Source organism: Ornithodoros turicata, chromosome 5, assembly GCF_037126465.1.
Source record: "Ornithodoros turicata isolate Travis chromosome 5, ASM3712646v1, whole genome shotgun sequence".
NCBI classification, from domain to species: domain Eukaryota; kingdom Metazoa; phylum Arthropoda; class Arachnida; order Ixodida; family Argasidae; genus Ornithodoros; species Ornithodoros turicata.
In genome coordinates this window covers 66,068,459-66,092,522 of record NC_088205.1, presented here as the reverse complement: position 1 = coordinate 66,092,522, position 24,064 = coordinate 66,068,459, and the positions used below count along the sequence as shown (strand labels likewise).

The window sequence follows — 24,064 nt, the reverse complement described above, 5'->3', positions numbered from 1 at the left end:
TGAGTTGGCATGTACAGACAAGAACAAACAAACAAAAACACAGAAATGTTGCTGAGAAATTCCCTTCACCCATAAAGTAAGCTTTCGTTATTACCTTTCATGTCCTTTAGTGAACCCGTGTCAATTTTTTGCCCAAACGGCACCCAGGGTGGGGCATTCCCTTCTTGCCCAACAATACGGCTGTGATGACTCAGGTTCTAGAAGGTGGAGAAAACATGGTTTGTTATTAGGGTATCATGCAGACATTGTGTTAACGGGACACGAAAATATACAAGGTTTCTCCTCGCGGAATAGCACAGAATAGCACTGATAGTAACAGAAAATGTAAGTACCTTATTGATATTTTTGTAAGAGAAAAAGTTTGACGCGTTCCCCGTATTACAAGAGGCCATTTTCATGTCTAGGCACAAGGGGATGCTTTGGCGGAGCTGCCCACATTTAGTGGAATGAAGGACACCATATATCGACAGAAGAGACGTTTCAAACCTCTGCTTCTGAATGTAGTGGTTGACGTTCTCCTGACCGAAAATTACGGGACAACTAACAACTGTCAGCCTTTCCTGGTGATCGACGATTCTGCGGACCGGAAGATACTAGGATTTGCATCGCCGACAGGATTGAAATTGATTACTCATGCACCGGAGCTTTTTTTTTGGATGGTACATTCTTCCTTACTTCCCCGATATTTGAACAACCATTGACTGTGCATGTGCGTTTCAGTACCACGTGCATATATCCTTCTCCCTGGAAGATCGATGGCAGTGTACAGCCATGCCCCTTCACTTCTAAAGGATGCGTGCACGTCGGCAGGATATCCATCACCAGCTCCCTCAGTCTTTTTCATCGACTTTGAGCAGGGTCTCATTCAGGGGTTGAGGGCTGCATTTCCGAGTGCCATGCACCGTGGATGCCATTTGCATTATTCTCAATGCGTACAGGCAGCGGTCCAGCAGTTTTTGCTGCAGACGTCATACAACGAACAGCCATCCCTGAAGTCCCTTGAGCGCAAAATGGTAGCGCTTGCTTTCCTACCGCCTGCAATGCTGCCACACGCTTGGCCGGTTCTCTGGGAGGATGGGCAAGAAATAAACAAGCCAAACGCAGTTTGCCTCCTGGGCTATTTTGAGAACACCCGGATGGAGGGCAGCTTCGACATCGGGAAGTGGGACCACAACGAGAACAGAGGCCCGCGGACCAACAACCACCTGGAAACTTTTCACCGCGAGCTTAATGCCGCCTGCAATGCAGCCCGCAAACGCGAAGTGCGGATCCAACAGCGCTGAGCAAGGGCAGAGCCAGAGCACCAGACAAGCGCCAGTACCATGTGACCGCATGTTTAGCAAAATTTGCGTCCTCGTGCAACAGACAGATGGCACTGAGGGCTGGGGCGCAGAGCGCGCGCTCCTCGTACATTCTCTGGTCGCGGGGGAGAGTGAAGTTCCATCTCCTAGTCTTCTTACTCTGTGCTTCCAACTTCACCCTCTTCCTGCGTAGGAACAAACTGCCGTAGGGTATGAGCTGCACTGCATATGACGAAAAAGAATGCGGCACTTTGCAATGCCTTCTGCCACCACTGTGCCATGGAATGAAATGCGTTGACTAACATGAGAAACAAAACTGGCATGCAGTTCACCTTTGACGGCACAGTCTGGGGCCCGTTACAGCTTCATATTTAATTGAGCATGTGGCGAAGTACATTGTTAGGCAATAAGCATCCTCTAGGAACACCACTGCCAGATGGTACGAAAGCATGGCATCACTGAATGCACCATGAGAAAGACCAACGAAGATCCTCAGGTGGCACAAATTGCCCACAGTTCTACCCTGCGGGATACGCAGCATGTCGTCACACAAATAGGCTGATTCGCCTTACGTGTAAATCGACTAAAGCCTCCATCTACGGATTACTTTGCTTTACGAATGGCACCTCATGGGATAAGACGTCTCCTTTGTATGGCGCACTTGTGTTACAAACCCTTGACCTCCAGACAGTGAATCATTCTGATGGAACAGACCTGGGTACCTGGGGTACCCAAATGTTTCTGGCCTAGAGCCATGAATGGAACAAGCTATGTCAACAAGAACTAGCAAACTGAAGCAGAAGTCTCAAGCTACTGTTAGTAATCGTGAAGCCTACACTGCCATAAATTTGCCGGGGCTAGACATTCTGTGTACAGACTTGCACAGAGAGGAAAACAACAGTGACAGCCACGGCGCTGAATATGCTGATGTAAACTTTCACTGACTGGCCTGATCTACACAGCAGGCTACAGTGCATCACACTGAAGATATGATTCACGAGAGAAAGAAAGAGAGAGTAACAAGTGGTGTGCGACTCAAGCGCTAATGGCAAATTCTGTGGCTCAATCTGGAGCATATTCTTTGGCCATATGTGTGATCATATTCAGCCGAGAATGTGTGTTTCACTCGTCTGAATGGTCGTTTCAGATCAATCCACTTCGCCATGGAGCCCCCGTCTATCCAAATGTCTCCCGTCATTCCTGTCCTGGATCGAGCAGGTACGATGGGCACTCGATAGTGACGCGGCAACTTTTACAAATGCCGATCTGTGTGGCAGTGTGCCTAAACCCATACACGCTTTCTGAATGACCCAGGCTTACAAGGAACTCAGGATGCGACATTCGTGATGGATTTGTGAAGGCTGGACTACTGTCTCCACTTGCAGCGAAGAAGAGCTGAGGCAATGCAGTGTAATAGCGTAAGAAACGGCGTATATAAGTTGCCCCAGCGTCCTGGGTGAACTTTCTTACATATTTTGTTCGCATATTTTTTTGTCGTTGGTTCGAATATTTTGCGGAACTTTAAATTCGTGAAGAAAAAAAGCGCTTGCAAATTTTGCGAAAATCAGTTCCTCACAACAATTACTACTTATACAGTATCTATTTTGAGGTTGAACTGCTGGCTGAGCCAACCGGTGATGACGATAGCTGCTGGCAAAAGTCAACAAACGTCAACCATAATGTTGGACAATTTCAATGCAAAACCCAATGCCAGGCTGCCAGGCGAGATACATAGGCTGGCTGATGGCTAGCCTTGGTATGCACTCAAGTTCTACTTGCAGGAGTTCGACAGTAACATGTTTGCTGAACCTCAGGACAAGGTCGAGGAAACGCTGTTTAGAACCACAGGGTTAGAGTTCCAACAGAGCACTGTGGTCACTTCTGTGTGTTGCAAGGTAAGGCAAAGGCCGAGTGCGATGACTAACCGAGCTTGCTGGGTGCGTGCAACAACTTATGCCACCCTCTTGGATGTAGCACAATTCATTTTCGCTGATGGATTCCGACTCAGTCCCTCCAAGTCGGATTTTGTTGCTGTCGTATGCTGCAGTTTGTTGTGAAGCACAGTAACTGGTACGCAACTAGTCAGGATGGAGACCAGACCTCAGCTGAGCTTGGGAAGCTTTTACCCGCTGCATGTAGTGTTCCCGGACTCCCGGGATTTTGGACTCCCGGACTCCCGGCTAGGCCGGAACATGCAGCTAATTGCACACAATGCAGGACTATTAGTTCATATGCTTGTTCACATGATCGGACTTCGATCCTTATTGTGAAGGGACTCGTTATTTCATGCCCCACATCACCACCAGCAATGGGATAGAATCCGGACTCCCGGACTCCCGGCTAGGCCGGAACATGCAGCTAATTGCACACAATGCAGGACTATTAGTTCATATGCTTGTTCACATGATCGGACTTCGATCCTTATTGTGAAGGGACTCGTTATTTCATGCCCCACATCACCACCAGCAATGGGATAGAGTATCGCCTCTGGCGATGAAACTCCCCATTCATCATCTTAAAATAAAGGTGTTGCTGATGTTCCTTGTTCGCATGCTTGCGTCATTCCTGTGCATATATTTGCGAAAACAAACGCAGGACACCATACATTATGCATAAGATTTGGCCCTCTAGAACCTTGTCGAAGCCGTATGACATTGCTCCTGACTCCTCACATCTTTCAGAATCACGTCCGGAAAGCTTGTTGAGAGGGGTAGCAAGAAGGAGGAGTCTGTCGACAAAATCCTCTACCTCCACAAAAACTTGTAGTGTAATGATAACGCGCTTGCCCGCGTGCATTCTGGAGCAAATTTTGTCTCGTGCTGTTGCCGTGTTAAACCGCCAGTTTTTGTATATTTGTAGCCTTGTGTTCTCTTCTAAATTTGTTGATAATCTGATGAATTTATTTGATAAGTGCTAGAATGGTGTAAGCCATAGCTGGAAATGCTAGGCCGAGCTCTATTCACTGAGTCACCGGGCCGGGCCGCATAGAAACAGGAAAGGCCGGGACATTTTTTTTATGCACCCGGGCCAGGTCGGCCCCGGATAAGTCTGCCCGTGCAGATAAGTGTAACACGCTGTACATCATCATGCTTGACTGGTTGGGTCCAATCAGGCAGTTGGGTGAGTCTGGGGAAATCTTGCAGGAAGGAAGCCAGATTCAGGGACTGCGTAAAACAGAAATTGGGATGGTAGGGAATGAATTCGTAAGTCTATAACTTGTGGGCGGAAAGGTGTGTTGTGGTGTCAATCAGTCGTTTGCGGGGGACATTGACGAGAACGCGAAAGTGCTGCAAGAAATCGGCGCCAAAGATAGCATGGGTGGCGTCAGCGATATGGAACAGCCATCAGAAACCCCTGTGCAGGCCAAAGTTTAAGGCTAGGGCTTTTTGGCCGTAGACTGAGATAGATGAACTGTTAGCGACCTTCAGAGTGAAGCAGGGTTGATGGAAGCTGTAGTAGAGTGTACTGGCAGGTACGACGCTAACTTCTCCACCAGCGTCAACTAAGAACCGCTGCAGGTGATAATGCTGACGTGACATGATACAACTTCATGAGCTGGGAAGTTACCCCAGAGAAGTGAAACTGGCCTTCTGCCTGGACGAACCAGATCGCGGGGTTCCAATCCCAATATGGAGGTAGCTTCACAGCAGCAGCAGCAGCAGCATCGAGAACAGGAGCAGCGAGCAGAGATTTGGTAGATGAGCTGTTGCCGTGAGGCATGGTCCTGGTGGATCAAATGTCGGGTCACCACTGTTGTGAAGGACAGCTACTGGAACACAACTTGTTAGGATGGAGACCAGAGCTCGACTGAGCTCGGGAAGCTCTTATTCGCCATGCGCTTCGGTGCTAATGATGCCGACGATGGTGCCACCACAACATGGCGCTCCACAAATTGTACTCATCACTTGCCGTGGCTAACCAATGCTCTCACTTGCTGTTCCAGTTCCTCTACAAATTCTATCCTGCCTGTCAAATACATTTGGACACTTTCCTGCTTCCAGGGAGTATCCAACGAGGAAGGCCCTCGTCAAAGTCTGGCCCTTCTGAAGCCACTATAGACAAACTATGTTACCACCACAGCCTCTGCCAAACGCAGGGTCCACAACTGTGTTGTGCCGACATACCACTGTCATGTGCATCGACTGAATACTGAATTTTGTCTCCATCAATGTTGTGTTTGAGGAGGAAAATGACATAAGAATCAATAAAGACGACAACATGCAGCAGGTTCAGCCGTCAGCTCAATTTACACCAACCTACACGGTAGTCGCATAGAAAGTTCCACACCAGGCCTTACCACACAGTTCAAGGGACTTGTAGTCATGTAGGCATTCGTTCTAAAGCATGTCTGCATAGTCACTGAAATTTGACTCACTCAAACCTCAAATAAATGCCCTACTGTACAATTGCTTTAGTGTCAGCTTTAGAATAAATTAGCGATGGGATGAGTCCAAAATTTTTCGAATCCGAATCCAAATCTGAATCCAAGGAAGGTTCTACGAATCCACGAATCTTTCGAATCCTTTCTTTAAAAAGAGCTTAGAAATCCAAAAAAAAAAAAAAACTCTTCCAACGAAAAGTGTTTTGAAGCAAAATATGAAACCTGAAACACAAAATGAAAAACAAACTAAATAATACTTCACTTTCAATTGAAAATATACCCATATAGCTCTTCTTTTATTTAACATGCTGTTCATCGACTTCAAGGAATGCATAAATTCTCAAGTCCGAGTTATTTTGATAAAACTAAGCAACAATCAAAAGCAAAACCAGGTTACTTTTAAACCTGTAATGTGACAGTTCCTGCCTGAACTCTTTCAGTCCAGGGCATGAAAACAAACAAACAAGAGAACACCCGTCGGTCAATGAGGCTTTCGGCGGACTCTGGAGGTGTCAATTTTCAAAAGAAACAAACAGACGTGGTTGGTGGATTCGAAAGATTCGATTCGCCGTTCTGGGCACTGGGATTCGGATTCCCGAACCTCGAATCCCTGCCTAGGGTTCGAGGATTTGGTTGGCACATCCCTAGAATAAATACAAAGATATCTTGCACCTTAAAGGGACGGTCTCGTACAGCCGTGGCAATTCCGAAACTTGGTCAAAACTAGCTTCACGAGTACTGTACACATACAACCGTCAAAGTTTCGGCCTGCGGGTATGTTGTCGTTGTCATGGTAATTGTAACTTACAGAAGCACCTTTGGTTGAATCATCCCCTTTGCTCACGAAATGGGGATACTCAGGCATATACCTCCGCAAGCGGAGAATGTAGTCCGAGCATTGACTGTGGGGTCTCCGATAATGTGGCGCATAATCGGATACGTGGAAGCTAGGTCACGTGTTTTCTTTCCGCGAGTATGTAATGCGGTTTTTAAATAAACACGCACTCCTTCTCCATATACGTCGTCAGCGACACTTCATTTCGAAGCATGATCAGTGTACAACGGGGAGTGTAATGGAAGCGCGCGTAATATATTTTTGGTCGTAACTGTAATGCGACCACGCGCGCCGATGGCCAGCGACTTCAGATTTGTGATTGTGGATGGGGTTGTCCTGCGACTTTTAACTTGTCTCTGAGGATTAACATAGTTGTTCTAAACCATCACGCTTGCCACTTCTTAGAATGTGCATTTTTCACCTGAGAACTGAAAGAAAATGTACGAGAGTTGCCGTGGTGCCCAGTAACTTCTGAAAGTCGTCTGCTGACGCCAATGACGCGCAAAAGCAGACGATTTCTGTATCCTATCACGGACTTAGCCGCAGGGCGACGTGGCCGCTCTTATTGTTGCCAACACAGATCGCGGCATGCTCTGCAATCTTTATCAATTTAATTCGGTTATTTAATAACTGTGGCGTGTTTTGTCAGGTAAAGTACCAGTATTCGATTCTCAACAAAGGGCAATCGAATGGTACACTTTATGAAAGGGGGCAGGGGGTAAATGAGCTAAAAGCTTTAAATGAGCTATGCTGATGACATGTCATGTTGGTTCCTTTACGCCACACCAGTAGATTGGACTGTGCCTCCACATTCACGTCATTCCACACAGGGCTTATTTCTCTGGCCACTTTCGTAAATTACAACAGGGTTCCGACTTTTTGGCGTTTTCATTCGGCAAGGCTCGGGAGGTGCTGAACGGAGTTTTCAACTTCTGAAAAATGTGGTGTTTTCAGAGGTATCAAAGAATGGACACTCCGAGAAACTCCAAGAAATGAAAACTACTGCAGACGCCCCTCAAACTCTGCCAAATGAAAACACGGAAAAGTCTGAACCCTAGATATGTTGTACAGTGACGAGGCACCATTCAGCAAAAAAAATATTTTGCGCAGTGTGACCTGATAGAGTGCTCAATAAATGAAGCAGGGTTACGAGCTACCCTAAATGTCATTTCACTGCTCTCTTAATAGACAACTTTAAAATCAGAAGGAGCAAATAATGCTGTTTCCTCTGCATTGCAACCTGTACTGTATTTCCCAGTGATCAATAATTTTTATAATGTTTGGAAGCAGCCCGGGCCCACAATTCGTCACCGTTTACTAAATTTACCACTAATTCTGACAATACCTGATACGTTATGCCAATTCTATGGTGCAGTACCAAGTGCTCAACCAGACAAAAGCTCTATGTAATTGGTATATGCGATGTGTGCTCCAAAAGTAACGTCTCTTTGGATGTATTGTATTGAACGTGCTGAAACTACTGCGTTTATGTCTTCTCAGTGCTACAGTGAGAACACGTTTGGGTGAACATAAATATCTGACTTTTCCACATACCTACTACAAGTTTTACCAAAGACCCACTGGACTTTTTTAAAATTCTTTGTCAGTGCTGGGAAGGAACTGTGGCTATGAGCGGCGGCAGACAGATAGAAAGAGGACAGCAGGAAGGGGTGGGGGACAAACGGGGTTAGTGCGCATCCTGGGACAACTTCAGGGGGTACTGTGCCAACATTTGTCTAAAATGTATGTTACGAAGCCCAGGGGAAACCTCAGACAACACAACCGGTGGTAGGATTCGAACCAACCGCCTCCCAGTCTTCAGCACGACCCTGGCTACCACCAATGAGCAGGTGCCTTTACCCCCTCTGCCACGCCGCTGGTGATCCACCAGATGTAACCGTTATCATCATCGACTGAATATGGCGTAGAAGAAAGTCCCAGTGTCTTGTTACTGCCCCAGTTTACAGTGGGTGCAGCAGATAATATAGGTAAACAAACAATAAGAAAGGAGCTAACAGCCGACCAACCTTGGCAACTTCCCATTTTTCAATGAGATGAGCAACACGGCCACCAAGAAACTTGATGTCTTTTTCAGACAGTAGAAGGAAGCCATTTACAACAGGAATAGAGGTGGATTTTAGGAGGATTTTGCTCCCAGGTGGAGTGGACAAGCTGAAAAAAGAAAGAAACAAGCAGGTTTTGCTTAAATAAGCAACTTCAACATCATTTCTATAAGAATATATCTCTATACATCGTACACATTTACCTAATGGAGTGCCACTTTTCCCACTGCAGTGCACTGCAGTAAGATGAGCCATCTGTGATTTGCAACCTAAGAAGCTTCGGTGCAAATTCAGACTCGGGGTTACTCTTTGGAGCGCTGACGTTGCGAACCTTTTGAACTTGAACGACCACTGGTCCAGACACCTTAAATCACCATGTACCATCACAGTTATCACTTCCCAAAACACAAAAAGAACAGACTTTACTCACTGTGTCAACTCTATTTCTCACGACGTCTTCAGGTAATCCTCCCTCGCTGATCTCAGTCAGGTCAAGCTGAATATTGGGAAGACGGGTTCGTTGGGACCGGTATTGGGATCATCAGTGTGCATACTTACGTCAAGCGCCTTCCGTATAACTTCATCTGCTCTAGGCTTGTCCAGGCCTTCTGTACACTCTTCCAACCCATCCGAACTTAGGTACCTGACGAGAAAGCAAACTGTCCGTTGATGGCAGCTGAGCTTGAAGAATGAAAGTTATCACACACGAACAGCAGCTCAAATATTTATCAAAGTTGAGTCCAAATACTTCATAGACAGAAAAATATGCCTTTGCGTTTATTTTTTATCGTATGGTCTTCCTTAGAAGCGACTAAATCACTCTCAACTAGGAAGGTTCGTGTACCGCTCCGTTGCAGACACGCATTGCCATAGTGCTGTGCAGAATAACGTATTCAGCAGTGTCCTGATATCTTCAATTTAGAGTGTCCCAAGTGTTCATATAATTTGAATTATGCGCAAAAAGGACAGGAAAAACGCCTTTTACTAAATCTGGCGTAAAACAAATTACCATCCACGGGTCCTCAACTCTGCATTGAGATCCATCTTGGTTTCTAGTTGTCACTCGCGCTCTAAACATGAGATGGCGTATCTAAAAGTGGTTATTACACATTACACTAAACTCAACTGCACAATTCTTTAACCATATGGATCGAAATGTTCTTTCTCGGAATGCTTAATTAAATGCTTAATTAAAAATGCTTCTCGGAACGTAATTAAATCACGTGATTTAAATGATATTGATGGATGCTCGTTCCAATATCCAATTCCAATCCAAGCCTAGCAACTGCGACTTACTTGAGGTCGTGGTAGGAACGTGGGAATCGATTGCCCTACGATAACGTTACTGTTTTCCGTTACGTATTCCTTGAAGGAACGATTGCTTCGAGATTTCTTTTTACTAAGGAATGCAAAGAGGTCAACAAGTCAGAATGGAGAATACAGAAGAAAAGAACCAAGCCCGGTCTGCAACCATAGGCGCTGTATTAAAGTTCGGTTTCCTGGTGTTACTTATTCGAGCAAGTACGCCGTTTTTCTTCTACCTCTACACAGACTTACCCTGGGAAAGACAAAAGAAAAATCATTCTTGCCCTATTTTCCAGCACCATACGTGATCAAACACCTGAGGGACTGAAGGAGAATCGCCTTTGATATCACAAGAACGGGCTGGTTGAAGCCTACTCCGCATAGCGACTGCTACGTGCCTCATGCAGAACACCGCAGAGTAAATACTCAAAAGAGCACCTAAAGTAGATACTGTACCTTGAGGTTCTCACTGCAACAGCCGTCGTACAAAGGAATATGTGAAATTCCTATAATAAACCACTTTCCCTGTGTAGACCACCATTAAAGCCCATCCCCAGCATGCTTGAGACCACACTGGGCAAATAAACGTTAATTAGACCAACTAGTAACGACTCAAACCGGCTATTAACGTACCTAATTTTATTCCAGTTGGTAGACATGAAATGTGTACAATATGTACAATGCAGATGTCACTCAACCGTACAGTGACCCTAGGGAATGAATGTACAAACAATGGGCAGGTAGCGATTTTTCTTCACACCGCCACCCTTCCCTCCAAGAAGAAATGACCCCCTGGAACAATGCCCAGAGATCTTCATTGTCCTCTTTTCCTCCGGATGCTGTCAACCTCCTCCTTCCTGTCACCAATAACTCTATCACACGATTTCCTAACCTGAATGATTCGATGGTATGTACTTCCTAATTTCTCTCAAAAGAAACGTTCTTTTGTTGCTCCCTTGCAAACTTTGGGATGCGATCAATCTTCTCAAACAAAAATAAAGAAAAAAAACTATCTGCTGCAATCTCATCAACTTCGGTCGACGAGCGGAGAAAACAATCAGAAGGCGCAGGCACCAAACTCTGTTAATAAATATGCGGTGCTTTCGCATTGAGGTTTGTAGTAGTCAGAGCCTCTAAATGAAATTGTGATAATGGGTGATCTTATGCTAGATTTTTTTTCTCTTTTCTTCTGCCTTTGACCTGGCCCAACTCCCGCCAAGTAGCGGGACGGCTGCGTTTGCCACATTTCATCAAAGGTGAAGGGGGAGGAAGACTGGCATCCTTAACTTAGATCGGGCAACCATGATGAGCGAAACCATCGTAGAAATGTTCATTCGTCCACTTTTAAAAAAGAAGGGGGGGAGCAGAAGAGATGAATTTACAATGCAACAATGAGAGCGCAGGGGGGAGGGGAGAAGAGACGGGCAGCCGGTGCACCGGCAGATTAAAATGACGAGAACTGTACACAGAAACGAGCAAACGGAAGAACCGGATGCGGGAAGAAAAAAAAAAAAAAAGAATCCTGGGCCCGTACAAAAGGCAATAGCAGTGCCCTGTTGCACCCAACCTGGCGGCACAGTTTCTCTTTTAAATAGTACACTTACAGTTCTTGCGCGCACGGCACGCTACAAGTTTTCCACAAATTTGTTGAGCTGCTCCTGGGGCGTTAGGAGGGCAGAGTCCTCAGAAGGCTGTACTTGGGGAGGTGGAACTAGGGGCCCCGCACCGCCCACGGCACCACCGAGATCCTGGTGGGGTGGGCTGGGACCCCCGATGCCCTGTGGCAACATCATGTCCGCACCACCTGCATCTACCAGTCCTAAGTGAGGCGAATGCGTCTGCGTGGGGTAATGTGGCGAGGGGATGGGCTGCTGACGGGGTGATGGGATAGAACGGGGAGAGGGCTGCGGAGACCGCACCAACTGCCCCGGGGGTGGAGACCGCACTTGTTGCATGAGTTGCTGTGGGCTGAGTGGGCTCTGCTTGAGGCCACCGAACTGCGCGTACTGGTCAGCCCCACCCTGCACGGGGCCGCCCTGGTAGAAATGCCGTGGTCGCTGATAGTGAGGAGGTGCACCGGGTGTCCCACTGCCTCCCTGCTGCGCAAACTGGCCCTGCTGCCTCTGCATCATAAGTTGCTGTTGCCTCTGCAGTTGCCACTGTTGCTGCTGCTGCTGCTGCTGCTGTTGCTGCAGCTGCTGCGGCGTAGGAGGAGGAGCCTGCTGCTGTTGCTGGCTCATCAACATCTGTTGTTGCTGCTGATGCTGCTGCTGTTGCTGGTGTTGGCTTCTCTGTTTTATGAATGCCGCCATCAACTGCGGGTTCGACTTGAGGATGTGCAACACCTGTTGCTGCTGCTGCGGTGACGCGGGTGACTTGAGCGTTTGGATGAGCTGCTGCAGTGCGGGTGTCATCTGGTTCGGACGAGGTTGCACATTTGGGGGCCCCATTGGCGACGTGGCCCCCACCATCTGCTGCTGGCGCATCTGCGGAGGCCCCAGGGGCTGCTGAGGGGGCTGGGGTTGGCTGTATGGCGGCGCCCCTTCCCATCGCATTGCGACCATCCTGAGCCCCGCACCAGGCTTTCCGCCACCAACTGCCCCACCTTTCCCGTAGCCCGTGGCAGCAGTCAGATGCGGAGCCTGCTGCCTCGCGACCGCTGCCTGCACTTGTTGAACCGCTTGTAACGCCCCCGCAGGTGGACCACCTCCCCCGCCCACCATGCCTGGCACATTCTTCCCACCGGGCGACGGAGCGCTGGGTGGTGGCACACTTGCCGGTGCTGGCAGGGCTGGCACATTGCCACCCCTGTTCTGCATTGTGGCCATACTTGCAATACGCCTCTTGAGTATCTGCGCCTGCTGTAGCCTCTGCTGCAGCTGCTGTTGGCGCAGCTTGTGTTTGATGTTCAGACAGAACGGCACGGGACACTTGGCCTCCTGGCAGTGTTTGGCATGGTAGCAGCACAAGGCAATAAGCTGCTTGCAGATCGGACATCCTGCATTGGTCTTTCGTTTGCAGCCCTTTGCGTGCGTCACGACCCTCTTCATCTTCTGACAGCTGGGCAGGCGACAGTTGGCATCTCGGCACTGGCACGCGTGGACCAGCGACTGTATGCAGCGCTGAATCGAGAGGCGGCGCGATTCTTGCGGGTTGGTCTGCTTCTGGTCCGCAGCGGCCGAGCCGTCATCCAGGTCGAAGCCCAGCTTCTCCATCTTGTGTGGGTGGCCCTCCCGGTCGTAGCAGCCAACGCAGAGGTCGAAATCGTCGCAGACAGTGCAGTGGTAGCGTGTCTCGACGTGAGTCTTGCATTGGTTGCACGTGTAGACGAAGCGGTCCTGGCCCTGGTTGTGCAGCTCGTACAGCATGGCCATGCTCGAGAACTTTGCCCGTCGGAGCGATGAGAACTCGTAGTGCTTCTCACGAGCCAGGGTGAGGAAGGCGTCCCGACCATCCATCAGGTCGCAGGGCATCATCGGATCAGGGTCTTGAATGTGAGGCAAACTCACAGCTGCTTGAGCAGAGTGTAGCCGGATGACAAAAAACACCTGCACAGATAAGCGCTCCATTAGGACAGGAGTTCTTTACTTCCCGGATGTCCGCTAGGGTTTTTATACTGCTGTCACACGGGCATTTCAATAGTCCTTAAAATTACAACTGGCATCCGTGTCAGCTGTAATTCAAAGTCCTCGGCTTGACAGAGGTTCGTGAAACGCCACTGAGGCTCTGAGCGGTGGTGAGGGCCCCTGATGGCGTGTAGGTTTGTTCGCACGAAAATCTGCTCAAATTTTTCTATATTCAGTATATTCGATTCAAATTTTGAGAGGAATAGCACTTGTTCGGCCTGAAAATCCATTATTCGTGCAACGGTAAAGGGCCGTACTTTCATTTGCAAACATGAGCAGAGTGTGACGGATCTACTTTGCTCCCATTCCTGTCTCGTGGCAAACTTGTAGCTGACGTTAGCCCCATCCCTGAGTTAGACAAGTCGCAAAAAAGTCTTGCCTCTTTGTGCTTTTCCATGGTGGAGTAGATTTTCGCAGAGAGATCGTTGCCAGTGTGAGGTACGGAGGACTTCTTGTTGTTCTTCCTCTGATTGCTTTTGCTCTTGTTCGCCTTCTTGTTACGGCCGGACTTCTGACCCTTCAGGTCACCCTAATATTGGGAACATTGTGAAGAAAAATTTTTTTTCTTTTTCAGGTACAGTTATGTTTCAAAAACTTTTCTTTATGGCAAAGTAGCAATGCAAGACGCGACTTAGCTAACAAAAATGTAAGAAGGGTTCCATACCAGAAAGGCACCCACCTCGCCGCATTCTGGTTCTCCATCCTGGCTGGCTTCGGAGGCACATGCAGCAGCGGCGGATGCTTCTGCGGCTTTTCTTCTTTCTTCCTCTTCTTGGTCCAGCTCTTTGATGCTTTCTTCCAGCACGTTGGGCCAGAAATCCCCCTCAAAGTAAGGAAGTTCGCTCGGACTCTGAAGGTTGTCCTCAGTTGCCTGCTTTAGGATGTCCTGCGTGGCAGAGCGGAAGAAATATGTACAACTTTCCACAGTTTATAAAAATAAATTACCCAAATGATTGGAATGGCAAAAAATGATAAGTAAAAGCCATGCTTTGCATGTATTTAGATTTTCTGTGCAGTCTTCGTTGAGCTCTGAACTCCGTCCGAATCGGAACGCAATAGCCTGCTACCATCTCGAACTGGGCCAAAAGCCAAATTCAACCACATTAGTTTTCTGTGCCACATCTTCCACAAAACAGTTAGCAGACGACACTGACTGATGTCTCAAACTAGTCCATAATAACTAGTGTCTACTTGTACCAAGCAACAAAAAATGTACTCAAGGGTGAACATCCTATGAAATTCCTCCTAGCAGACGTACAGTAAACCCTCGTTAACTCGAACTTGCCCATCTCGAAATATCGGTTATCTCGAATATTTTTTGCGTCCCGATCCATGTTCCAACGCTTCCTATATATTTGGGCCCTTTTAAGTCGAAGCTTTTTTTTTGCCCGAGTACGGATATCTCGAAATCCCATCACCGGTAGGTCAGCGTACCTACGGCTGATAACGTGTATTCTTCGGTCCCCCAGGCTAGGTCAAGGTCAAAGCCTTTCAGTCCTAGTGACTCATGCCTCACGCGCCGCTAGCTGTGGCAGGCAGACTCCTCCTCCTCTGCATTCGTCCGAGCATCTTTTCGTTTTGTTCTTCGCGGCGCCATGATGGCTGAACAACGCGCATGAAAGAACCTGACTTTGGAGCGGAAGGTGGCACTTATCAAAGGCCTGGTAGCAAGTTCATCAAGCCAATAGCATGAACTGTTTCATTCATGCGGGTTTCTGGTCTTCCACCGCCATACCGGAGCCAGCAGACCACTTCAGTGGCTGTGATGAATTGTGCAACGACGTGATGCACCTCGCATGTTTTGGGGAGTGTGACTTAGGACTTGAACATCGAGGACTATGCACTTTACGACGGCGATGTTCCAGTAGCGGTGAACTGAGTGATACAGAAATCGTCGAGAGTGGCCGCGGTAGTGACGTGCCGGGAGGAGCGTTTCATGCGTTGCACTGAAGCGCTTGAAGATGCTTTCTTGTTCACAGACGCAAATGCAAAGCAGATTGCTATTACGGAGTTATTCAGTCTCAGATGATGTTAAAAAATAAATGGCTTCAGAATTGTTTACGAGCCCTATTACTGTAGGAACGCTTTTTTTTTTACGTTTCATAACATAGCGCGTTCTGGTAACATCGTGGCAACGTAATTTTCGCTGTTCGCATAACTCGAAACCCCGCTTATTTCGAAATTTTTTCCGGTTTTTACGACTTCGAGTTATCGGGGGTTTACTGTACTCAAATTCCAATCACAGATTTGAATTCAGGACACCAAAATCCACAGGACGACAACACAAGTTTTGCTACTACATGCGCATAACAAGACCCACATCTGCCCCCCCCCCCCCTTTAATGCAGAGCTCTACTCCTTTGTGGAAAAGCACATGTACTCTTGGTATAATTAAGAATCAGCATTGCTGTATTGCAGCATATCAATGTATGCTTGCTTAAGTGGGGTTCATCACTTGCAGAAATACAGGACACTGCAAATGCAGCGTGCAACACACAGGAGGCTCACGTCAAGTTGCAATGCGAGGTCTACACTTGCAATGTGTGCAGCACAACCCACCTTGTACTCCAGGACAATCCTCTCGATGATTCCCTTGTCAAGCATCATCTTGTACCAGTCCTGCAGGCGCTTGGGCTTTGGAATCTTTTGCTCGGGTGGGTGGCAGTGGAAGATATAGTCGTCTCCTTCGCTGGGTGGACAAGCCCAGATGTGGGCCATGGCGAAGCTGTGCACAAAAAACACGCAAGCGTTCAATACACCCCTGCCGTGCTCACTTCCATCACCCCGAGCAAATGGCAGGCTGTCCTCGCACACTCACCCTAATTGTTTTACATAGTCTAGATATCCGAGCAGGATCTCGTGGTACACTTGCGTCCTGTACTGCTTTGGCCTAAAGAAATGTACACTGTCCAGGTAGGCAATGTAGACACGCCTGGTGTTGGGAGGGTGGCAGTCAGAGCCGTACTCTTGCACATGCATGCCGAAAAAGCACGTATCGGTGCCATCTATTTCCTCAAACGCAAATAGAGCTTTGGCACGATACGGAAACTGTTCCGGCCAATGGCCCGTGTCGACGTATCTGCAGAAGATGAAAAGAAGAGAGAGTCGAGTCAGAGACACAGCGTGACCCGTCGCGTCTAACGGGACCGAGTTGGACACGGTTCGTACCGGTTCTTCATGCCAGGTTTCACTTCGACCAGTTTCTCTGTGCAAGAAACCACGCGAATGAAGACCTCCCCTGCACCGGTGTCCTTTTTGCGGAGGTAGGTGTTGACTCTGTTCTCAATATAGTTGCCCAATTTGCACATTGGTAACCCTGCAGAGATGGATGGTGCTCAACCGTTACTCCCAGACACACACACACACACATGCAGATGAGAAGAATGGAGCTCGAGCACTCACGTTTCGCAGTGAACTTGTTCTCCTTCCGCTTCTTGCCCTTCTGCTTGAGGCAGTTATCACAGGTGTAACTGGAATATTAGGTAGGGAATATTGAGCAAAAGTATGCGAGTAAAATATATATACTTAGGACCCTGTGATTTTGGGTTTTATGTGTTTTTTTTTTTTGAAAATCGGGGGTAAAAATCGGGTTTTATTTCAAGAGCCATAAAACAGGATAAAATCAGGTGATGTCGGGTGAATAATTTAAAAAAAAATGCTCCTCGCATTTTAGATAACCACAAGATACGGAGCAGCTGTGCTGAGTGGCCAGTGCTTACCGTTCTCCAGTGCCGATATTGGTGGCTGAATAGGCACTTTTCCCAAGTTCGTTTTCGGGTTCTTTCGGGTTTGACCCGAAGTGATGACGACGCAAATCATGGGGTAAAAACTGTTTTACCCGAAAACACAGGGCACTATATATACTCGCTCACAACTGGCTGTATTGACAGTTGCCGTGTATTCACACCAGCGACATCCCCACAGAGTATTCTAGTGGAAGAAAAACCAAACGCTGCTCACAGGGCAGAAGTTCCGCCGCGTTTATGTTGAGCACAGTGCATGAATATCGAGAGTGGAGTTCTACAAACTTAGCAGGTGACCGGAAAAGATGGTGTCGTCTGCTACGGAATATCTTGCAGCTGCCCTACAGTTTGCAGTGCACGATAACATGTTCAGCGCTCTTGCTTATGCCGCGGCAGAAAGCTATGACATTTTTCGCATCTTCCGCCGGAATACAGCAAGGAATGTCGCTCGGGTGAATACACGGACAGCGTCAGTGCAGGTCACAAATGCAAATGAAAGGCACTGTCCGTTACATATCCAACCGTGTCTGAGGTGCACTTGTTATGTGAGCATACTGAACATGAAAATGGAGGATGTGTTGCAGATCAATTCAAAAACTGTAAAAACAAAGCAAGAAAAACTGAAGCAAATAGCAAAGACAGGGTATCACTTACCCTTCTGGCCATATCTGGTCGAAGTGAAGCACGCAGACTTGATGCACTTTACGGCCACAGTCTAGACATTCTACGAACCTGGAGTAGGAAAGGAAATTAGACAAGGCATAACTGATGAGAAAGACAGAGCGCAAAGGCAAAGAGGTTCAGCGCTACTCACGGTTCCATCTCAAGGTGGTCGTTTTTCATCTCGACGAATTGGTCCTTTCGAATGGTTCTGCAATCGAGGAACCTATATAAGGTTCATCGCACCCCCACGGGTTGGTTAGACATTTGGAACTCCATCTGTGACATTTCGTCACTGGATAACAGCACTTTGCAACAGTGAGAAAAAATGAGCAGAGAGTTGTGCTCTGTGCGGGCTTACTGCAAGATTTTCCTCTTTGATAGACGTGTCATTAAAAACGTGAAATAGCTCACGTTCTATAAAGACACAGACATTCTCTGGCTGCTCTATTTCGGTCACTGTTACAATCGGAGCAAAAGAGATACGAGAAAACACTTACGTCTGTGGCTGTGTGGGGTCATCACCCAAGGTAACAGTGTCACCAGGGATTTCAGCAAAGCATTTCTGACAGTAGGTGTACCTGCACAGAAATACTACCAATGAAGAAAGCCGCTAATTATGCATGCAAGCCAAAGATGCAATGGCTCCCCACCTATTCTGGTAGCTCCAGTACTTGGCATCCCTAGGGATTGTGCAGAGCTGCTTGCCGTAACAGCATAGGGTTTGCGGCTGAAACACGAACTTCCGGCCACAGCAATATCCGAGCGACTGCATCACGGGATCAATCTCCTGCTCGAATTCTTCCGACAGCTAAGGAAAAGCGGTGAAGCCTCAGTTACAAAACTCTTTAGACATACAGAGTACATACAGAGTACAAAGGGTCATCGAGCAAACTTTCAGGTTTAGACTCGTGACGAAAGTGTGAGTGTCATGTTACTGTCTTGACGTGTGCAATTTGTTTCCCAGAAAAAGAAAAGGAAACACATAAACATGGCTCTGCGCGTTCACCCTTAACTCGCCGTTCCAGGTATAACGAGGGGGAGAAGGTACGATGCCACATCACCGATGACGTTACAGGGGTAACTCGTTCTGGTTCGCTGGTCGGTGGGGGTCAACGCCCTGTCCCTTTGTCGCCGCAAACCAGTTTTGCCAGTTCCCCCTGGAATTTGGGGATAGAAGGAGCGGCCGAATCATGACAGAGACAGGAGCAATGCTTTTTCAGAACCCCAAACAGCCGAGTAGCAGATGACAGCTCAGTAGCAGACAACATCTCTCTGGACCAATCAGCGAACGTGGCCCCTGTAGCGTTAGCACTAGGCCCCAGGCAGATCAAAGGCTGGTACTGCTCTCCACCGCCGTTGCGCACAGTCGCTTTTTTGCACCGTCCTTTAAATTTAATTTCTGCAATAATTATGACTATATGGGGTGAATTAATTCTTATGGTGTGCCTTACTGGCCTGCTTAGCAGTAATTTTTTTACGAAGAAAACAGGGTGGTAAAAATGACTTCTGTGCTAATTTAAAGGAGGCAGAGGGAGCAACGCTCCTACAGAGAAGTAAACAAGCGCTCGGACTCCAAGCTTTTTACGTACCTTGGTGCAATACCGGTAGACCCTAGAGGTCTTGCGGTTGTACAGCCAGGCATTATCAAACATTAGCCACACATCGTCCACGTACTGCCATGGGTCTTGGTACTGGCCAGTATCTAGTTTCCTCTTGATAGTGGACAAGTCCATTGGTTTCTTTACAATGTCAAAGTAGTCCTATAGGGACAGCACAGACGACACTACGTTACACAGTGTCAAAACAGGGGTGACACTGAACGGAACGGAGCAAAGACAAGAAAACCACTCACAGGGATCTGCAAAAGTTGCGGGTCCACAGGCTGACGAAATGGAAGTGAATGTGGATCTTGGCGGTAGAGCTTCTCCAAAGTGGGCATCAGCGCCTGCCTTAATTCATCTGGCTTGAATACTGCGGAGAAAACAATATATGTTCTATATTTATTGTGGGACAGAATCATCATCATCATCATCATCATCTTTGGGGAACGAAATCTCGAGCTACGATTGCTTTCTCCCATGAAAGTACCTTTTTGTTATGTCTCCCCCTTACTGTCACATTTCATGCTTAACGGTATTGAATTTTATGTCGTACGGAAGTGCCTCTATGGATAACACTGGTGGGCAACACAATGCTCCGATTGGGGTACAGATGAAGTACCTGTCAGAAATTCGCACTTCCCTTGCGAAATTTAACGGGGTCACAGCACTACAGCTGCACGCATCTACAAAAAACTGAAGTACTAAAAATGTTTTATGTGCTATACAAGTTGAGCCTGAAGTTCTAGGGTTTAACCCAATTCTTCCCCAAATTTGCACCCCGAATTGAAGGTTGCCTCTTTAGGGCGAAACCTGGTTTTTATCCGGCAAATTGCACTCATTGAATCGTCCGTAGGAACGCACACTAATTTCTTTTGCAGCAAATGCAGTTACAACAGTGTTTGTATCAAACCAGTACAGTTAGTTTGAGTGACTGAGCCCGATTTAGCATGCTGAAGTTTTCCCACCAGAATATCAAGGAAAATATTTCCCGAATACTTCAGGCTCTATGTACAAGCAATATCGGGACAAAACGTAAGGGCATATCACAGAAAGAGCAAATGGTTCCCTACTTTTCTTGTTGGGCCGATGCTTAGGAGGCTCCTCAGGTTCAGTAGGAGTGAGGTCAGGCTCCGATTTGATGGGCCTCTGGATGTCGCCACCACCATTTGCGGGGGGTCCTTCCTGAGGCTCAGTCTTCACTGACACAGGTTCTTGTTTCACACCGGACGTGTCGAAGTGCGGCAGACCATTCTCCCCTGGCTCCTGTTTCCCACAGCTCTCTTTCCCTTTGCCTATCGACCGCACTTCAGGCTTTGTTTCTACTTCCATCTTCATGTCAAGGTTGCTTTTGGATCCCCTAAATTGTACAACGTTTTGGTTCAGTTACAGGGCAAACTGACAGGCATGCTCAGCAGCAGGACACTCATAAATCCTCGTCACTTTTATTTGCATGCAGTTGCAAGACTACAAGTCTGCACTTGAAGTACAGTGGAACCTCTTCATAGTGAAGTTAGTCGGTTCACTAAAAGACATATATCGTAAGAGCTACATCAGTATCATCACTGTAGCTACAGTATTTCATGGATGGGGCTTCAACTTATGGGATGGGATGGGATGGGATTGGATTTCCTTCATCATACCCATATCTTCACTATAGAGAGGTTCTACTCTCACGTATTGTGAGAGACGCATTGAATGTTGCAACACTGCACTAGATACTAGAGTCACATAGCATTTGTCGAACAGTTGGAAACTGTTGCATTTGAGTGAAGCCAGATTTTTGGTGCTGACCATTAAATTAGCTTGTGCAAGAAATTTAGTTGCAAGCTGCATGGAGCATGATTGCAATTCAATGAAAGTGACTATCGCATCCAGAAATGTGTGTTCTGGACCAATACAGTAATATTTGGCACCGCTCCACAGTCTACCTCGCCAAATTTCTCTTTCCAATACAGCTTACGTGTTTAAAAAAACGAGTTTTAAAGATTCACACTGCCCCTGCAGCTAAGGAAGTCTCAGAGATAATGAGATCATGAATGCATAGGCCAGGTACACCAATGGGAGCGCAGCGCGGGCAATTGCCTCCGAGCTCGTCTGCCCCGATTTCGCATCTCAGTGTACTAAGTGAAAAGTCCTCCGTAAATATGCAGTTTTTTGCTTATGAGTGCTAGTTCTGACGCGATCATATCATGTAAAAGGCGGTGCTACCTTCCTGGCCGTACGGACTTGTCCTATGCTAACCCAGAAACAACATTCCGATATTCCATCAGGCTAATCTCCAATCTCTGCGACTTGCAGGCGCCTGCCAGCACACCAACCAGCCAGCCCGCCTCCACAGTTGCCAAAGGGCACTCCCTGATAAGACTTGTGCGTGTGAAGTTTTTCTCCGATTTCCAGAGAGGGAACTCCTGCATACCCTCAACATCCGGTGTTTTGCTGTGCTCTTGCCGTGCGTTTCATCAAACTGTACAGAAACTACTCCAATAATTTGCGTCAGATGTTCACCGTTATTGTCGGTGAAGGACGAAGAGTAAAACTGCGCTACAGTTTCAGAATCGACCGGGATGGATGCGACAGTCCCTCTAACACGCAGTTTTTCCAACACAAACTTGAAAAATAGCTCGTCACTCACCCAGGACATCCTGGCAGCATTTACGACTTCAATGCTACTCCTACACTTTTCTTTCATGAGCACAAGTAGGGGCAAACCGCGTTTCATAAACTTCACATTAGTGCCTTCCCGTCTGTCAGTCCAAACCAAAGTTCGAGGTAACTCGTTACAAGTAACTCATTACTGTAATTAAGTTCCTTTCTTCGGTAACTTGTAACTTAACTCGGTATTTTTGCGCCGTGGTAACTTTCAGAGGAACTAGTTTCTTTTTTAGGTAACTTTGCCAAAGTAACTTAAGTTCCAAGTTACTTTTAATTCGCTTTTCACTCACATATTTTCTTGCTTTCTCTCCGGTTCCTTCATGGCATTTTTTGCCATAAAACGTGATATTCAATCAATGACAGTACAGTCGAGCCCGTTTATTACGATCTTCGATAGAACGATAACTCCGATATTGCAATCGCACTGCTGGTTCCCGTCAGCTCTCCCATTGAACTGCATGTAAACAAAACATCGATATAACGATCGCCGCCAAAGCGCTTGCTCGCATAGAGCGATCGGAATTCCCCCAGCGGCCGGTAAAACGAGCGAAAATTAGAAAGCAAGATCGCACCATTTCACTGAAAACAAATTACATTGGCATTTTCAAGAGCTTTCGCCTCCGCGCGCGCTGAAGTGATAACGCAGTGCGTCTAACCGCGCATGACTGCCGGGGATTAGATGCGTGCGTTGCAAGGCACGTCACTTCGAAAGGGCGGAAGGCGCTCGCGCGAAGTAGACAACGTTGTTCCCTCTCCACATCATTCTCTCGTCTTCAAGCTTTTCTGCTTGTTTTGCTGCGTGCTTGCTACGATAGCGTCCGTGGTTCCGAGATGCTTTTTTGACGAGGAAAAACGCGTGGCTTGACCCCAAGTTGCATGCGCTCTACGGGTTTTGTACTGGTGCAAAACCTCGTTGTGAAGTACCGCGGCTTCGGAAACGTGTAGGCAGACAGTTGCGTGTCGCCACCCAAACACGCGTCGACGGATTACCCGTGGCGGAGGCGCATTCTGATGGACCACGCAGTCCCGACAGTGAAAACAGTGCTAACTACGGCATCGGATGACGAGCAATGGACAAGGACGTCGATCTCAGAAGGTGCGGCGCTTCACGCGATATCGGCGGTTATGTTATCAAAAGCTTTCGACACGCGGCAATGTCAATTTAGAGCTAGATAAAATGCTTCTGCGCTCACAACAAACGCGCATGTTCAGCGGCGCTCTACTTGTGGCGATCTACCCCGTTTACACGAACCCGAGCGGCAATTTCTCGAAAGCTCATTTTTAACAATACTCTGATATAACGATCAGTTTTCGCGTTCCCGTCAATATCGTTATAAACGGGCTCGACTGTATTTTATTTAGAAATTAAGAACCGCTGCCACTGAAATGAAGCTGAACCATTGTGCGCCCACAGGGAGTAAGATGCAAAGCGTTCGAATAGACCTCTACCAGAAAAACCTCATCATGACGTTGGTAGACAGACTGAAACCGAAACAAATCGGAAGGAGAGGGCTGGGTTCCATGAACGGGCACTTGCTCGCTGCCACCCATTGAAAGAAAAGTAGGACCGAAGATCGCGTCCCTTTCAGGGACCATCGTAAACCCCTGAAGACCGTGGCTTTCGGGTGCGACCTTGTTCACTGCTAGCATCGAGCGTAGTTTAACTCTACCAAATTTGTGGTGCTGTCTAACACTATGACGTCATTTGTTTACAAACAGGGAGAGGTCTACTGTTGGACATAAACGTCCAAACATCCAAGCGTGCTGCACTCCTCCGCAGGCAACTCAAGGTCTAACTCAACTGCTCACGCGCGCTGCACCTGCGTAATGCTATTTTGTGTCCGAAGTAACTTGGAAGTACAGTCACCGACCGTTAATTCGGACTTCTAATGGT

At 47.5% G+C, this 24,064-nt stretch overlaps 2 protein-coding genes and 1 long non-coding RNA gene across 6 annotated transcripts in view; 1 reads left to right on the top strand and 2 right to left on the bottom strand.

The window, feature by feature from the left end:
- The window catches only part of LOC135394609 (tudor domain-containing protein 3-like), a 62,352-nt gene extending 52,082 nt beyond the window's left edge, over positions 1-10,270 (bottom strand). The window contains exons 1-6 of one of the 2 annotated variants that reach the window (XM_064625437.1): positions 10,138-10,270; positions 9,139-9,223; positions 9,011-9,076; positions 8,784-8,944; positions 8,545-8,689; positions 95-197 (exon numbers count right to left, since the gene is read on the bottom strand). In XM_064625437.1, the coding sequence (XP_064481507.1) occupies positions 95-197; positions 8,545-8,689; positions 8,784-8,944; positions 9,011-9,076; positions 9,139-9,223; positions 10,138-10,187 (610 nt within the window). In that variant the 5' untranslated portion in view covers positions 10,188-10,270. Of the gene's footprint in view, positions 1-94; positions 198-8,544; positions 8,690-8,783; positions 8,945-9,010; positions 9,077-9,138; positions 9,224-9,589; positions 9,694-10,137 lie in introns of those variants that run through there. The other variant, XM_064625438.1, reaches the window with a different exon arrangement.
- On the top strand, positions 9,868-10,489 carry LOC135394610 (uncharacterized). Its single transcript, XR_010422948.1, has 2 exons — positions 9,868-10,101; positions 10,182-10,489. It is a non-coding gene; the product is annotated as an uncharacterized LOC135394610 (long non-coding RNA).
- An 18-nt stretch (positions 10,490-10,507) lies between these two features.
- Positions 10,508-24,064, bottom strand: part of LOC135394607 (CREB-binding protein-like) — a 34,696-nt gene continuing 21,139 nt past the window's right edge. The window contains exons 14-27 of one of the 3 annotated variants that reach the window (XM_064625429.1): positions 20,589-20,875; positions 19,770-19,888; positions 19,507-19,677; positions 18,568-18,725; positions 18,415-18,495; positions 18,069-18,140; positions 17,909-17,986; positions 16,914-16,981; positions 16,680-16,827; positions 16,330-16,590; positions 16,071-16,236; positions 14,176-14,397; positions 13,891-14,040; positions 10,508-13,433 (exon numbers count right to left, since the gene is read on the bottom strand). In XM_064625429.1, the coding sequence (XP_064481499.1) occupies positions 11,511-13,433; positions 13,891-14,040; positions 14,176-14,397; positions 16,071-16,236; positions 16,330-16,590; positions 16,680-16,827; positions 16,914-16,981; positions 17,909-17,986; positions 18,069-18,140; positions 18,415-18,495; positions 18,568-18,725; positions 19,507-19,677; positions 19,770-19,888; positions 20,589-20,875 (3,904 nt within the window). In that variant the 3' untranslated portion in view covers positions 10,508-11,510. The remainder of the gene's footprint in view (positions 13,434-13,890; positions 14,041-14,175; positions 14,398-16,070; positions 16,237-16,329; positions 16,591-16,679; positions 16,828-16,913; positions 16,982-17,908; positions 17,987-18,068; positions 18,141-18,414; positions 18,496-18,567; positions 18,726-19,506; positions 19,678-19,769; positions 19,889-20,588; positions 20,876-24,064) is intronic. The other 2 variants (XM_064625430.1, XM_064625431.1) reach the window with 2 other exon arrangements.